We start from the raw sequence: 17,179 nt of genomic DNA, 5'->3' as shown, positions 1-17,179 counted from the left end.
CACTGCTTTGGTTTGGAAGTTTTAACTAACCACAAGCACTCACTAAAAATTTTTGTCAAAGAAGTAAGAAGCAGACAGAGCACCGGAAAAAAAAGTGAAAGCAGATTTCCATAGATATGTTTGCTTTTTAAATACTGTAATTAAACAGAGCCTAAGGTATGAGATAGTCTGAGTACGTGTAACCAAGCACATACAACTTCATAGGAAGTCTTCATACATGCTTAAAACACTTTTATTGCTGTGCACAAAGCCACCCTTTCAGAAAGCTTCACATGATGAGTCGATTAAATTGTTCATCAATTACTACTACCACTATATTTTTTTTAATTGAACTGCAAAAGCTGGCAGGTAGCCCCTCTTCAGCCCTCCTGTAAGCCTGTTCATCTGCTTGGCAAACACAGCAAATATGGATAATGAGATGCTGGTTTATCTGATAAATAAGTAATTACAAAGCCCAAAACAAGACAGAGTCTAAAGGGCCACCAATAGCACAAGGTATCAAAATGCTTTCAAATTTAAATACATAACATAAAATCATAGAATCACTGAGGTTGGAAAAGGCCTTCAAGATCATCAAGCCCAACCATTAGTCTGACCTAAGTCCAATCAAGAAACAACGTCCTTCATCATCACATCCACCCGTCTTTGATACCCTCAGGGATGGATGGGGACTTCACCACTCCCCTGGGCAGCCTGTTCCAACTTCACAACCTTTTCAGTGAAGAAAGGTCTCCTAGTTTCTAATCTAAATCTCTCCTGGAGCAACTTGAGGCCATTTCCTCTTGTTCTATCCCTTGTTGCTTGGGAGAAGAGACTGACCCCCACCCTGCTACAGCCTCCTTTCAGACAGCTGCAGAAAGCAATGAGGACTCTCCTCAGCTTCCTCTCCTCCAGACTAAATAACCTCAGACTAAACAACCTCAGCTACTCCTCAGAACTTACTGGTTCCTAACACATTACACTAAGCATCATTGCACTTTTGAAATTACACAGCTTTGACAGTAACACAAGTATCTGATCACCAAAGCTGTAAGAATGACCTACTGGACCAGAACAGCCATCCACATAAACCAGCACACCACATCTCCAGGAACTGACACCAGGGGGGCACAATGTCACCCAGAACATCACCCAGTGTCACTCCAGTTCCAACAAGTCAAACAGCACAGGTAGAGGGCTTGGTGGTTGCCTGGGAACAGCTCTCAAAGTATTCTAACAAACTGGCTTTACGTGTCTTTCAACATCAAGGTAGTTCATCTACAAAATTATAAAAGCTAACGTCGGGGGGATTCAGCACTACCATCTTTCATTTAGTGTCTATAAGCGAAGACGGATTCTTGTCTTCACATTAACTATTCAGGAACTTCAAGGAAGCAAGGAACCTATTTTTAAATAAGTAGGTTTCTCTTGTGGTTTCAATTTTTGGCATCAATATTTAAATGTTCAGATCTTAATATACACAGTAACACCAAAATAATTTTAGTCATGTAAAAACCACAGAGACATACACAGTGAAATTTATTTGCCATTCACATGCCAACTGTCATGGTAAACAGAACATCAGTTCCTTGCATTTGGATGTGAGCAAGTAAGAACACTTGGTGAACTACTTCTTAACCCAGTAACAGCAACCACAAAGTACTTTTCTCCACAACCTGGACACGAGGCACTGATTTTCCTCTCAAAGAGCTAATGACCCAAAGAAAAATGGCTGTATTCATGTCAGCATGTTTCCCAATTTCAACAAGCAACCAAGAAAAGTGGTTATTTCCCTACCAATATGATAGCTAGCTAATCTTAGGGCATCCCACCAACCTAAATCCTACTACCACACCTGACTCTAAAGTCAGATGCAAAAATCCCAGCCCCCTCCCCCAAATGACTTTGTGTTTTCTACAATTTAAATACCTTCAAACCTTCCATACCATGCTGTCAAGTGAAACTTAGCTTTGAGTCTCATGACCTGTCTGCTTCTTACAATCCATCCACATCTTAAGAGTTTCTACATGCTGAAGCACGAATAACTAGGTTGCATGTATAGTCCTCAAGGCCAAGAGGACTTTTTAAGATTTAAGCCGTGCACAAAGGTTTTCTAAAAACCTCTCCAGTCACCCAGTGGTCTGGCTGTCCTCACAGCACATTGGCACGCTGGTGCTGTGTAGGAGTGCCAATTGAACAGTAAGACAGGAGGAAAAAAAAAAAGAAGCAAAACCCCAGAACACCCAAGGGGTATATTCAGTCAGAGCCGAAAACTTCACATTCAAGTACAAGTACTAAATTCTGCTTATGGACTCCTCTTTCCACTTCTGTAAATTTACCACTCACTTATTTGTATGCAAGTACTGATTTTTACTTAGAGAATCTGCAGTACTTACTAACAGAAATAAAATTAGCACTAGGTCAAGTTGTGTTCACTGTTTTATTTTACAAGCCTGCAGCTTTACTTTCAAATACTTTTAACATCTAATTTGTTCCACATTAAGAGAGCAAACATTGTTTGTTCAATACAACTTCTAATGCTGCACAAAGTATGTACCGATCAGCAAATGGAAGGATTAATGCAAAACATACCTGTAATGAGGTAATGGACCCTGTGTGCCCGTGGAGGACAGCAACTGGCGCACAAGTCCTCAGACACCACACTCTGATCATTTTATCACAGCTTCCAGCTGCAATCATAGTGTTCTCATAATTGACAGCCATGTCAGAAATCTCTGCCGAATGTCCACGTAACGTGGCAAATAACCTGCCATTATGAGTTGACCAGATCTTTACCAGACAGTCATCTGAACCCTAGAAAGAAATATTTATCATGCTTAGCAAGGAGTTAAAAGGCATTCAGGGTGTTTAGGTGTTCTTTAAAGAACCTGTGCTTTTTCAGAGCTTGGTAAGATTACAAATCTGTTTAAAACTCTGTATACTACTTAAAACTGACAAAAATAACATCATATGACCCATACTAAGAAACAAAATTTTAATTATGGTTCAAGATTGCAGACCTGTGCCATATAAAGCAACAAGCCTGGACTAAATTTGAGGAGATTCCTTACAGAAATGGCAAGGACCAAAAAAAGGACTGTAAAACAATTTCTCTTCTACCACTTTATGAAGAACATGAAAGATGCTGAACACACAACTACATCACTGAAGAAAGCTCCTGCATCTGTACCTAGTCAGGTACTGACAAGAAGTACAACTATTTCTTAGATGCTTCTGACCTTTTACTTTACCAAATCATCACACTTCAGCACTGAGACGGAACTCATCAGCTCTACTTTAACAGTACTGATATCCACCTCAAGAAGTTTTAGCACAGCCTGCATTTCAAAGTTCTTTCCCTAGCATCCAACTATGATTACTTTCAGATTCAGATTTATTTCAACTCACAGTAAATATTCTATGTCCAGTCCTATCGAACGCAACACAATACACAGCAGAAAGATGGCCAAGAATCCGTCTGTGCATCTTTACGTGCTGATACATGCTTCCTGGAAACGAAGTACTGAACTTTGCATATCCAGTTAAATGCTTTGCTCGATATACTTCCACTAGAACACAAAGAAATCAAAGAATTAGCATATTGACATGTAAAACAGGTCTACTCTAAAACACCATTATTTACCTTCAGTAATACATTACTTAAGGATTTACTACGAGTGACTTTAATACTTCACAAAGTCACGTTTGTTGTTTATTTGAATTTCCAATTGTTTTGTGTATATAAGCATGAGAGTACTTTAAACTTGGTTGAATCCAAACTTCTGCCTCTAAATATGAAGTGCTAAATGTTATCTTTATTTTCCATTGGCTTTCTATACGTTAAATCACACAACAGCCCTTCCATCCAAAGGTGAAGGGTTCATAAATACTTGTTGGTTTAACTACTGAATACACAGGCTTTATTAAGAGACAGACCTCACCTAGAGGCTACTATCTCACTAGTGCTGTGGGCAGGCCTTTGCACCTAACTCCACCGAAGGCATACAAAGTTCTCCAGATAAGCCTCCAGATCCAGCTGAGGTGCAATTTTCAGTGTCATAGCAAGACCCATATCAAGATACACCTCATAAGCTCATATCAACAGAGATGGATGTTGAACAAGGCTTACCAAGATTTGGTGGTGCGCCATAGTTTACAGGAACTTCAGGAGGTCTTCCTCTATGAAGAGCAGCAAATGCAGAGCCCTTCCAAACAGTGTTCCTGCAATCTTTAAAATCAAGTGGAAGTTTGTCACAAGCTCATGATAAAAATGCTGTTCAGAAGGTCTTATACACAGTATTAAAATAACTCCAAAAAAAAATTAGAAGACTGAAAGCCCCCAAACTTTTAATGAACAGTAAGGCACCAGGGAAAGGGAGAGAAAAATTTTTATAATGATGGAAGGGAAGGGGGGAATAAGCTTTGATACTACTTCTGAATGGTGACACCTCTGCAATTCACATAACGCAAAACTTTGTCTGAAATTTAATACTCATTTTCAGAGCAAAAGTATTTAAGAAAAAAATTGTGCAAAATATACAGCACGTTTATTAACGTGAAATTATCAGACTAGACAATCTCAAGAGCTCCCTTCCAATTTTGCAATTCTGTGATTCTTAACTTTACCACAAAACCATTTTGACTCACTCATGTTGAAATAACTGCAATCCCAACTCTAGGGATGTAACAGTCACTGCATCAGTGTACGTTCTTTAAAGCAGTTAGAACAGATAACTGAAGAACAACTGCATCCAGTGAACTAGTCCCACAACACAGTATCTAGCTACCCAACAAAACTTTCTACAAACACATGAACATGCCCCTCTCTCCCAAAATGATCAAAGAGGCAAATTTTAAGCCAAAATCTACTCTGTACATATAAAATAAACCACATGCTTTTGTATTGCCAACCATTCACCTTAAATTATGGACATGGACTTTCTTTCTGCATACGTACAGAATTTGCATGTGCTAATTTTGATGCCATTTGCATTAACCAAGAAAACTTTCAGAAAACTGGTTTTACTGCCTCAGATTTGCACTGAACACAGTACAACAGCAACCACAATCAAAAACCACAGGGGCCAGTGTGCTACTCAGCATGCTGGGAGAGGGGAGAGAAGTAGCACCTGTCCCCTGATGGTTCACTGTATTTACACTAACACTAAAAACTGGCAACATTCAGCACTCAGAGTAACAGTAACTCTCGTGCTACAAGTTAAAACTTCCTTTTCACAACAATCAGCACGTAGTTACCCTATTAAGACATAAATCACTGCTGTTCTGGTTCCTTGAACACAGAGCAAAAGTAGCATGGACTGCTTTGGTGAAAAAGCTCACTGCCTTTAAATAACCCCAAAATCTTTACCAGGTACTTATGAAAATGCATCATACCCATTTCAAACAACAAACAAACCATACCTTTTGCTGTACGTAACAAGGACTGCCTCCCTGCACCAAGCAAGGAATTGACTCTCGAAATGCTGGGTGGTATCTCTTTATCCAGTATTGGGCCAATACGCTTGCAAATTTGTAATAAATGGTCTGGAGCCACATGTTTGTTGGATAGCACCTGACAGATATTAAAGTTTTAAACATATATATGGGTACAGATTAACAGAACAGATTAATCTAAAAGCATTAAAATTCACATAAATATTTAAACAATGTTTAATATACCCAAATTCAAATTACAAAACAACAGTTCTGTGAAGTTCTCATCTACTGAGCTAAGCAAGTGCTCTTCGGGAATGGGAGAGCTGTAGTAAAAACACCTTCAGTAAAATTACCTACTGCACATCAGTATTTTACTACAGAAAGTCTGCAATATTCTTGTATATGGCAACCATTTATGTGGCACCCTACAACGGGTGTCTTCTAACTCACCCAATTACTTCTTTATTAATAAAACTCAGGCACTTTAACTCAAAATCATGAAAAATTTTGTTGTAATCAAGCATGAGAATTTATGCAACTAGTACTTCAGTGCACAGTACTTGTTCAGTAAAGTGCAGTCTAGTAGGTCTGAGTACAACATAGTTTCCTTGAAGAACCAGTACTACACAATATGAGACTGCCGTGCTTCCTTAAACCAAGTGGATCAAAACAATCATCCGTCAAGTCGAGGAGAACCCATGTTATTTACATCTAGCAGTCTAAAAATAAAAATAAAAATACTTCCCCGCATACACCCAGATGCCTCCATCAAGAACAGATTTGTGGTTTGGGGTTCCCCCACCTGCCCCGGAGGTCAGTCAGAAGAACTCCTAAACTAGCGATGAAGTTAATCACAGTAATGCAGAACTTAAATGCGCAGAGTTTATACAGACTTGAGTACACCAAACCAAGAGGAACATAACTTTAAGCTGCTAGTGGCAAGCCTGAATCAGCAGGTACAAACATACCCATGTACTGTACTCTGTGATCGGGCCGCATAAGAACCAGCCAGAGCCAGAAGCCATGCTGCTGCTCCAGCAACAAGGCAATTCCCTGACATTCAAGAGAGACAAAGGACCACAACATCGTCTGCATGTGGCCTCTTGCCTGTGTTGCTGAAAACACAGGCAGAACTAGCTCATGATGCTACTCCCTCAGCCTTGTGACTGAACATAAATGAGAAAAGTCTTGATAAGGCTGATCCCACAATCAGAAGGGCATGAAAAAAATACCATGTGCTGCCAAGTAAGATTTGCTCAACAAAAAGTTGCCCAAACGTAAACAGAGTATTGAGAACAATATGATTGAAGCCACAACCCAACATGCTTTAAGAATTAAAAAAACATGTAATGTACAAAGTCTGGGGGGCTTTAGGGTATATTCCTCAGGAAGCAGCTGGTAACACCAGTGAAACAGTTAGCATTACTACACAACCAAACATACTGCAGTAAATCAGCTCAACAAACGGTTATGGTTGATTATGAGAACAAATATAGTTGTTAAGGCTATAAAAATGCACTTCTTCGTCATTTCTTTCTAAATTTTGCCTCTTCAACTGGCACAGAGTAGTACCAGCCAAGATATTCAAGACAGGACGCTCAGCATAATCTATGTCAAGTATTATAAACCGTTCTGCTTGCACGCCATCATCAGGAATCACTTACAGAAGCATGCTTACCAAACCTAGCACCTTTTTAAAAGTAGCTTTATTCAGATTCCGGAAAGATGGTTATTTTAAACTCTTGCTCCTTTTCCATGACGAACAAAAAGGAAAAGAAATAATCATACCACTTGATTGTTACTTATCTGCAGTCAACGCAAATTCAGAGTGAGACAGGCAGGACAAGAGGTTCCCAAAGCACCTCAAAAGCAGAATCTAATAGTTTCATAAGATGAATTTTGAGTATTCTGAAATACAATTATCCTGCATAGATACTTCTTGTGAATTGTACAGGGAAAAGAAGTAGAAGTGGCACATATTAAAGAATTCATCTGAGAACTCTATATGCGTGAACACAGGAAACTCCTGAAGTCCCAGAAGAGCTGGGGTCAAAAAACAAACAACCAAGCAGAAAAACAGACAAAGCCCTTTTAAACTCAATGCTACTTTCATGTCTGCTAAATTCAAGTCAGAGCTTGAAAGTATTCCTGTTTAGCAAGACTTGGCCTTTTAGTGACTTAAAGCATTAATTTAAGTCCTCGTTTGCTCAACTGACCACACTGACAACTAAAAGAAATGGAATCCAGTTTATCATTTTAGGCAGCAGTTAAATAATTAAGAAAACGTTATACACAAAATATCATTCTCTCTCTACACAAGCACTACCCAGAAGCATTCAAGTGTTACACTGAAGGGACAGGGGATCTAACTGTAACAATACACAAGCTGACAGGTAAGGGAGAAGTCCATTAACCTGGAATGCCTAACCGGGGTGGGTGGTGAATAAACATTTGTCTAAAGAAAACACAAGAACAATAAACCAGCACAGAACTACAGTAGCCAGGCACCACCAGGCCATCACCTCACAAGGTTCAAACCGCCAAATACATTCTGCAACTGAAGAAGCAGATAAACAAACCGCCAAGAAAAAAGCAGGTTTCCATTCTGAAACGGGATGGAAGAAAACATTTGTTGCAAACAATATCGGCAGCAGAAGGCATTTAAGTACATGCCACTGAGAGGTCACTTGTATCTCTGCAATGTTTAGAAACAAAGCTATGACCAGAAATAAAGTGAGTGGCCAGAGAAAGAGAGCATGCTCGTAGGGAACCACAACTGCCAAGCCTTGATTTCTGAACAGCGGTTTCATTTCCTAATCTGTTGAAGGGGACCGATGAAGGAAGACAGGCAGAAAATAAATACCGTCAAATCAAAACGTGCTTGACAAACTTGCTCGCGAAACTCTGAAATGAAACCGTGCTGCAGATTGGCTCCTGCCCGTCTGTAGGCAGCGGCATGTACCACTGCACAACGCCAAGCTCCACCTCTACTATGTAAACAATATCCTCAATTTAAACCACCACTTGTGTTTTTGTTAGTCTAATGTATAGACATCAAACGCCTTTTCCACCAGGGACTCCAGCGCCTTAACAGAACAGGCATGAATCTGCAAGTGAAAGCTTTGGGCCTACTTTTAAAGGTTTAAACGTCTTGACACCAGCGTTACCGTGCTATTTAAAAGGATTTATTTAGAGGAAAAAAAAAGTCTTACCAATTCTTCATAACTTCTGTAATGCTCGTTTCCTTCCCAATCCAACCGTTTAGGAAGTAACTAAGCAGAGGAAGAAGAAAATAAGTTAGAGGGGACTGGGGGGGGGACGAGATCACATCCACAACAACAACGTGTGTGGAAGGGGGGGGGGGGAGGGGGTAAAAAGTTGGGAGGAAGAAACCCGAGCGACTTAAGAAGCTTTTCTACGACAGCGAGAGAGCGGCGGGGATTCCACACAGACCTGGTGCTGCTCCAGCTCCTGCACCAGCACCTGCGGAGACACGGGAAACAAGGAGAGGAGAAAAAAAAAAAAAAAAAAAAAGGCATCAGCGGGGACGAGAGGCCGGGGGGAGGGGGCCGGGGCTCGTCAGGCGGCCGCCGAGGGGCGGGGGGACGGGGGTACCGGCCGCTCACACCTCCCCTGCAATCCTCTCCGCAGCAGCCACCGAACGGCCGAGGGCTCCGAGCGAGCGTGTGCGCCCAGGTGAGCGAGCGGCGGCGCCCCGGTACTCACCTCCAGCGCTCTCCGGCAGGGCCCGGTGGTCAGGAACCGAGCTATGAGGAAGTAGAGCTCTGCGGGAGAGACGGGGACAGACACAGAGACACGGGGAGGGGAGGGAGGGGGGGGGTGAGGCTGAGCGGCGGCGGCGGCAGCGGGAAGATGGCGGCAGGGAGCGGCGCCGGCTCCCGCCGCGCCCCGCCGGCGTTACCTGATTCAATGAGCGGCACGGGCGCGCCGCCGGAGCTGGAGGAAGGCGAGGGCTCGGCCATGGCTCGCTTCCCTTCCTCCCTCCCTCCCTCCTGCGGGCGGGCGGCTGGGCTCAGGCGGCGGCGGCAGGCGCGGGCCGGGCCCGGCTCGGCAGAGCCCTGTCAGCGCCCCCTCCCCCTCCTCCCCTCCTCCCTCCTCTGCTCTCCCCCGCCCCCCGCGCTCGCTCTTCCCCCACCCCCCCCCCCGCGCCTAGCGCAGCCTCAGCGCCGCCATCGCCGCCTCCGCCTGCGCCACCCGCTGCCGCCGCCCCGCCGCCTCCTGCGCCGCGCCGGGCGGAGGGGAAAAGTAGTCCCGGCTGCCGGCTAGGGCGGTCGGCCGGGAAGGAAGGCGGCCGGCGGGGACCGAGCGCCTCGCCGCGGTGAGGCGGGCGGCGGGGGAGCCGGAGGGGGGAGCGGGACGGAGCGGCGGCGGGAGGGAACCGGAGGGCAGGGCGCGGAAGGATCACGGCCGCGGGGTGGTGGTTATGCGGCTCGGCGGGCGGGGCCGTTCTGTCAGGAGCGGGCGGGGCCACGGCGCGCGCCGGGGCGGTTGCGGCCGTTAGGGCGGTTGGGGCGCTGCGCTCGCGCGGCCGGCGCCCTGTCAGCACCGCGGCCCCTCAGGGCCGCCCGCACGGCCGCGGGTGCCGCAGCGCTCGGCAGGGCGCTGCCGCGGGGAGTTACACAGCCCCCAGCCCAGTTCTCCACACGCAGGGCTGAGAGCCCCTGCCAGTACGCACAACTCCTCGCCCTCCCGGCAGCTGAAGCGCTGTGCTGTGCTGTAACATGCTGACACCTCAAACCGTGCGGATAAAAGCCGGAGTAGCCCCCGCTTCTATCACCTTGCTTTTCATGGGGTGTGACTGCTTAGCTTAAAATTTCTTCCACCTTGAGTGTTCTGCTTGTGGTGACAAACACTGCTTTTTTGGGAGCTATCATTTTTCTCCCCCTCTTCTCCAAAGCCTGCCCCACCAGCACCTCTCTTTATGGGTAAAGCTGAGACCCCTTTCAGCCCTGAACTACAAACTGACATAGCGTTTCCACGTTCCTGACACAACTACCCCGTTCCTTCCCTTCTTTCAGTGAGACATTTCCATCCTGTGAAAGGTGGGCTGCCCCCGATTTACCTGATTGCTGAATCCTTTCACTTCCACAATAAAATGAGATTTAACTTTGTCCCCAAGGGTAAATATTAGGGAACAACCATGACAAATATGTTTGAGAGATGTTGGAAGTCAGCAGGGTCTCAACATTAGAGACTCAAAACACATGAGAAGTAGGCATTCAGTAAGAAGGTAAAAGAGGTTATTTCAGGATACTCACCTGCAAGTTTATTACTCATTTAACTGATGTTTTTGACCTGGTAAAAACACAAAGAAAGCAAACAGGCCACATAAGCAGCCATTGCACCCTACTACTAAATTTAACAAATAAGCATACGGGAGGTGTTGTAAGCAGTAGCATAAACTTAGTTCAAGCCTTTTAAAATACCACAGAATCTGAAGGCAAAGCCAGGTGCGTTCTGCTAGGAGCACGCCTGTGACAGGATTGGACCAGCAGCACTTTGTGGTCCAGTGTAGGAAGACATCCTCTGTATAAGCTGAGGGAAAACTCATCTTTTCTTAAATAGGTAAGAAGTAAAAAAGGTAAAATGCTTTATTGTATGAAAGCAGGTGAGAAATTACTCAGATGAAAGCATTCTTTGAGAAAATAAGTTAGAGGTGAAACTTGTGTGTCTTTTTAGAAGTAACTCTTAGAAGATGGAGACAGCACCAAAAATGAAGAGAACACATACTTGCAGGTGTTAAAAGCATAAACATCATCAAGAGGAAAAAAGAAGAAACAAAAACAAAAAAAGTGTTACTTTTTGATCTTGACTCCTCCCAAGACAAGGTTGACAGCTGACTGGCATCACGCTGATAGGGTAAAGCCCTGCTACTACACACAGCTGCAATACAGCAAAATGAAGTGTGGCTATGGGGGGGAAACAATTGCACTCTGGGGGAGCAGAAGTGATACTGTCAGAGGTTCTCCCAGTCATAGGTTTCATTTTTTAAGCTAAAGTAACATACACTTAATATGCCCCCTTCTGATGAAAGGCTGTTAATTTATTTTGAATACAGTGAGGGAGAATCAGGGCAGTTCTGTACTATATGAATGAGCTCTCAGCATGGTTATGTTTTTACTTTTGTTTGAAACCACGCTCTGTCAACTTGCAACCCTACATAGCAGGCACAGTTGCTCACACCATGGTTAGCTAACCTAGCAGATCACCAGCATGAAGTCTTCTCGCTCTTCACTTGCTGCTCCTGCCTGTACTGTTCCCCTGCTTTTCTTCTACGGGTTCCACCGCATGACCCCAGCTAGCTACTTGGGGAAGTTCACAGCCTAGCTTCATTCCCCTGACGAACAGGGACATCAACAAAACATCAGATGTTTTAAAGTCAAAACTCAACTTTTCCCCAGAAGTTGATCAGGGAAATTCCAATGCAATTCCAACACATTCCAAAAGAAGTTCCAATACAACAGTTAACACAAGAGGATTGCTTTGCACTTCTTCCTCAGAGAACACACGAGCGAGCACACGGGCCATCTCTCAGATGGCAGACAAGAAGATCTGATGCTGTTTTTTTAAAAGCCAAAGCAGCACCACTACACTATCAGCTTTCAATCTCTAAGTCCACTCAAGATTGCAACTACAGTTTTCTACTTGCTGCTCACTGCCTGCGTTACCACCAATCTCATGGAAAAGCATGGGTTTTACCAACATTAAGAATACAGTTAGGAATCAAAACCAGTAGGTATTTATTTATTCATTGTTTTCCAACAGAAACACAACATGTTCAATGACTACACCACTTATACTGTGAGTTGTCATAGTCAATGCAGGAGCTACCGAAACATCCTTTCTTAATCAAGATGTATTTGGCTTTTGTTTGGTGATCACAGACACTACAAACAATTTTACAATTGTTTTTATTCACATAGGGTTTTTTAATCTAAAAACTATAGGTTTTTTTTTCTAAACCTGTTTCAAATACTTTTCATCTGATCACTGTAGACAAGCTGTCCTTGAAAATAGGATGTGAAGTGCCAGCTGACATTAAGTCTACCAATCAGAAACTTTTACCTATTCAGCATTTAAAGTAAATATCTCCAATCTTTCACACCACAATTACAAAGTTGTTGAGAAAAATCAAGCTGTACCTACCAAAAATAACTTTGTCACAGATATACATCACTCAGCAAGAAATCCAACACTAGGGAGCAGTTTATTAGGTAAGCAATTCTACTGATGGTACAACCATAGATAAATAACTACAATGTTAAGACATCCTCAACATATCGTTACGAACTCTGAAGTCTAAACCTGTGTTATGCTTCATTTAGTAGGATAGAAAAATTGTCCCTCACAATCTGTAGAACGTGAAGCCCCATCAAGACTTCAAAAACCCCCTCCTTTATGGAACATTCCAGTAATTTCTGGTTTCATAGAAAACAGACAACCAGTACATGATTTTACCACTTAAAAAAAAGCATTTACACGTATCTAAATATGTAAAAAAATGGGTTGGGTTGGGATTCTCTCCTTTTTAAAAATGTGTTTTCTACAACTACTAAAAAACTTGCATTTACAAAATAGTTGATAAAAATATTCCTCTGAATTGTACAAGAAGAAAAGTATAAGGACCACCAATCGAAGACTTGGTACCAGATGTTAGTCAGACTTAGCTTCTTTCTCTACTGCTGCATCAGATGCTTGGGTCTGAAAAGAAGGGAGAAAACAAAACACTTTAACGTGAAAAATTTCTAAGCAATGAAGTCTTTTAGTTCATAGCATTTTTTATGTGCAATTGAGTTAACTTGACATACAGAACAACCATGACTTGTTTCTACACACCACGCTTTGTAGTCTTAATTAATCGGTGCCATGATCTGCTCATGTCTCTTGGACAATAACCTACTAAAGCCAAGCTTTCTTGAAAGACCTTTTATCTCAGATGCATCAGTGTGGATTTCAGAATGTTGTTATTGTTACTACTCAATATGTGCTGAAAAGGATTTATTTTTTTTTTAAAAAAAAGCCTATTTCAGTAATTACTGCCTTTATGAAAGGATTTTTTTTTTTAAACTTTAAAATCCTTGTGTAAAACTGTGCTTAGAAAAAACATTATAGATGCATTTTATGCACCCAAGTGCAGCACTGAACATTTTCAAATCTTAGTACATTTTGAGGCGAGCAAGATTCAGTACCGGATGGACCTAAACATCACTTTGTAAAAATACACTGAACATAGCAGAGCTACATGATTTTTAAGTCAAGCTTCTATATACTGTACTTCAGAACAAGTTCGTACAAACTTAATTGATGATAATTGTAACCCCATTTGTATTGGAAAACTCACTGCTTTGCAACATAGTTTAAAAAAAGGAACATAATATTATTGTCAACATTAAAAACTATGCTTAATTTAACTATTCCAAGGCTTTGCAGCACCAACAGGAGAAGATATTATTTAATCACAGTACTACCAAAACAGGAACCCTAACACCAGCTGTCTTCACTGCCACCTGGGGGAACGCTTTGGAAGGTACAGTAACCATTTTTCCCCACAGGCACCACACTCTTTTTATACTGTAGGAATTCACTGTCCATCCAGGACACTAAATTAACACCAGCATCACTGCCTGTATTGGTTGATAACAATAGTACTTAATGTTAAACTGGATAGGCTGCCTTGTCTGGACTTGGGTATTTTATTAGTTCATTAGTCTTACGTTGGTCACCCCAGTCAAAATCACAGAAGATGTGCCCCCAAAATCATCATCCATTCCTTAGGCTTAAGTCATCTTTACACCAGATGAGAAACATCACCAGATTTCAATTTGTTATTACTGACATGCCACGTGCACAAATTGAAGGCCTGAATTACGCAACTGTGACAGACAACAAGAGCCACGTACAAACTCCAGCCTACCAATGAATTGCTACTTATAGCATCTTTTCACAAACATCACACTCTAAGTGTGCAAATAAAAAACATTACTCCAAGCAAATTATCCTGCATGCTCGAATATCAACCTTCCTTACACACAAAACCCCAAAACTATCTACCTAAAAAACAAATACACTTTTCCCCTACTTGAAAATACATTTGCACACTGAAAAAAAAGGAAACTTAATACACAAACTAGACAAGAAGAACAAATCACATTTAAATTTAAAACAAATCCTCTGAAGTTGAGACCAAACTCAAATGACTAACTGAAGTGAGCAAGGCAGTCAACACCACAGAAACCTCAGAGTAATTCTAAGCCTACAGGAAAACTTGCTTTATCCAATTGTTAAACAGCTGCCGCAGGAGGCGCTGCTGCTCCCTACAAATCTCATCCTAAATTTAAAAATAAGAGATGCCCATCTTCTAGAAAAACAGTAGTTTGAAGGATGTTTTAAGTTAAAATGATCACTAATTCCAAAAAAAGAACCACAGCCATTTTAGCAAGGTATTACAATCAAGACTAATTTGGCACGTTCCTCAACAACTATTGGAAGTTCTTGCACCTTTTTCTACCATCCCTGCACCAGCCTTTCCCTTCTCCCATCTGGCAAAATTTCTTGGTGAAGGATATTACTTTAGTAAAATTCTCACCTTTTTTCAGCATTTCAGGGACTGTTACCATATCACTGCAACTCTTTTTTGGGCAACAAGAATTTACCTGGCTTATCTACTAGTGTTTTGATAACCTTCTTTCTTTGCACAGAAATAGACTCTAGTAAAAGAACTGCATGTGTTTCTGATAGATGTTTAGGTAACCAGTACAGTAAGTTACTCAGCTGTTTTAGAATAAAGAATACAGACAATTTACCTCCTCACTTTTCGTTTCCCCATTTTCTGCAGGCAAGTTGTCCTTTGTCTGTTCTTGGTTTGTCTCTTCCATCTGTTTTCCTTTAGGCCCCTTTTTCCCCTTTGACTGAGCTTTCTTGTCCTCAGACTTATCCTACAATTAAATCAATCTGCAGTAAGTAAGTTCATATAACCTACAAGGTAAACTTTGAAAACAATTAAACAAGAACAAGATGGACTTGCCAAACAGCAAGAGCTGTAACCAACAACCAGTGAGCTAATACACAGTTGAATTGCAAAAAAAAGTCTCTTCCAAACTACATACAGACAATCCCTATTCCGTGCAGTCAGTACATGAGAGAATCAAATCAGGACAAGATAAACCTCTCCTTTTCTCTTCCATCCCTCAACCCTGAACAGCACACATTATGACAACGTTAGGCTCACAGAATCTAAAACCACCGCACCGTACAGTAACTAAAAGCACTGCTTAGAGCGGTACAAGCCCATCTGGAAAAACCTATCAGAAAGAAAAATGGTAGTACTTAATTCTAGCGGCATGACAGAACAATTTGTCTTATGTGCTTTAAGTTCTTGCCACAGAGCTAAAAAACCAAACCAGCAGTGAAGTCCTTCCACTTTGTATATCACATCCTCTCTACCTGGCATCACTGCTGTTAAACAGACTGAGAAAAGTATTTGCTCAAGCTATTTTTGTATAAACCTGTAACATATCCTACCAGATACTCCTTACAGCAGCCAAATGCTACAAAGTTTGCCTGTCCCTCAGATGATCCTCAAAATATTTATGTCAATTAACACTGACATAGGAGCACTGTTTTCGACACCACCTGTCAAACACTAGCATCACAATTTAATGATACTAACAAAAGTTTTACGTAAATGACAAACTAGCACTTTTTCTGGGCAGGTTCAATTTGAGTAAGTGACGAGAATGTAATGCACTTATACTTCTAAGCTGAAGACTACTATGCTGATCTCCCTTAAGGTGCATCTCTAATCCCATTAAAAATACAGTGTGCACTCCACGGAAGGATATTCTTCAACTTATGCCCTATTTTATTGTCTCCGACCTAAAATCCACTCTGATAAAAAAAGTGTTCTCATTTTTTTTCATTCTACGCACTGCAGAAACATGCAGCTCTGATTAGAGACCAGTGGGTCAGATGTATTCCATACTTTGTGAGGAACACTTCGCACAAAAACAAAAAAGCATCAGGCTACTGGGCTACTTTACACAACTTTTTACTAGCTGTTTAAATACATTTCCTATTCTATATGTATGTGTATGCAAAACATTGTCTTCATAATACAATTTTGCCAAGTGATTGTAACCATTGAGCAAAAGTTTTAGGTGTTTTACACTGCTGGACACAAACATGCAGTAAGGTACACACATATACAGAGGGCGCAACGTAAAAGAACAAAAAAAACACTGCAGCATGTTCTATCCACTAACTACACTGTCAATGTCCACAGAACTTCAGAAATGCCCTTGTATTGCTTTCAGAAAATTATTTATTAATTTTAAAATCCTCCAGAACACAGAGATGAATTAAAATACACTGAAGAAAAAACACAGTAAAAGTAGTAAATGCTTGGACTCAGTATTACAAAACCAGGTATCAATCTCACACCACACAGACTCTGTGTTTCAATTTTCAAAATAGCAGTCTCCAACTAGTGGCATCAGCAATTAGATGCACCACTGAGAAAAACACTTGAAAAAAGGAACTGAAAAATGGAAAGCTTTCAAAAACCTTTTGGCTGTAAACTCAGAGAATAGGAGCACACCAATATTCAATCCATTGGAAGGAAGGTATAGTACTGACCAGTTGAGCAGAACCATAAAACCGAAGACATCAGAAGGCCCACAAAGCAGAATTCTGTACTAGCGTCCCTGAAACACTATAAGCCATACATTTGACACAGAACTCAAAC

At 41.9% G+C, this 17,179-nt stretch overlaps 3 protein-coding genes across 4 annotated transcripts in view; 1 reads left to right on the top strand and 2 right to left on the bottom strand.

Moving 5' to 3' along the window:
- Nucleotides 1-9,559, bottom strand: part of BRWD1 (bromodomain and WD repeat domain containing 1) — a 58,114-nt gene extending 48,555 nt beyond the window's left edge. Inside the window, exons 1-8 of one of the 2 annotated variants that reach the window (XM_068687783.1) lie at nt 9,338-9,559; nt 9,142-9,200; nt 8,869-8,898; nt 8,628-8,687; nt 5,401-5,551; nt 4,109-4,207; nt 3,388-3,548; nt 2,572-2,793 (exon numbers count right to left, since the gene is read on the bottom strand). In XM_068687783.1, coding sequence (XP_068543884.1) covers nt 2,572-2,793; nt 3,388-3,548; nt 4,109-4,207; nt 5,401-5,551; nt 8,628-8,687; nt 8,869-8,898; nt 9,142-9,200; nt 9,338-9,398 — 843 coding nt within the window. In that variant the 5' untranslated portion in view covers nt 9,399-9,559. The remainder of the gene's footprint in view (nt 1-2,571; nt 2,794-3,387; nt 3,549-4,108; nt 4,208-5,400; nt 5,552-8,627; nt 8,688-8,868; nt 8,899-9,141; nt 9,201-9,337) is intronic. The other variant, XM_068687794.1, reaches the window with a different exon arrangement.
- GET1 (guided entry of tail-anchored proteins factor 1) overlaps nt 8,995-17,179 on the top strand; it is a 16,970-nt gene continuing 8,785 nt past the window's right edge. Inside the window, exon 1 of the mRNA XM_068687953.1 lies at nt 8,995-9,111. The gene's annotated coding sequence lies outside the window, so the exon portion shown is untranslated. The remainder of the gene's footprint in view (nt 9,112-17,179) is intronic.
- Nucleotides 12,153-17,179, bottom strand: part of HMGN1 (high mobility group nucleosome binding domain 1) — a 6,571-nt gene continuing 1,544 nt past the window's right edge. Inside the window, exons 5-6 of the mRNA XM_068687968.1 lie at nt 15,240-15,371; nt 12,153-13,137 (exon numbers count right to left, since the gene is read on the bottom strand). Of these exons, the coding sequence (XP_068544069.1) occupies nt 13,090-13,137; nt 15,240-15,371 (180 nt within the window). The 3' untranslated portion in view covers nt 12,153-13,089. The remainder of the gene's footprint in view (nt 13,138-15,239; nt 15,372-17,179) is intronic.

The sequence above is a fragment of the Anas acuta genome, chromosome 1, assembly GCF_963932015.1.
Source record: "Anas acuta chromosome 1, bAnaAcu1.1, whole genome shotgun sequence".
In the NCBI taxonomy this organism is placed as follows: domain Eukaryota; kingdom Metazoa; phylum Chordata; class Aves; order Anseriformes; family Anatidae; genus Anas; species Anas acuta.
Note: the sequence above shows the minus strand (reverse complement) of the source record. Positions and strands in the feature narration are given on the sequence as shown.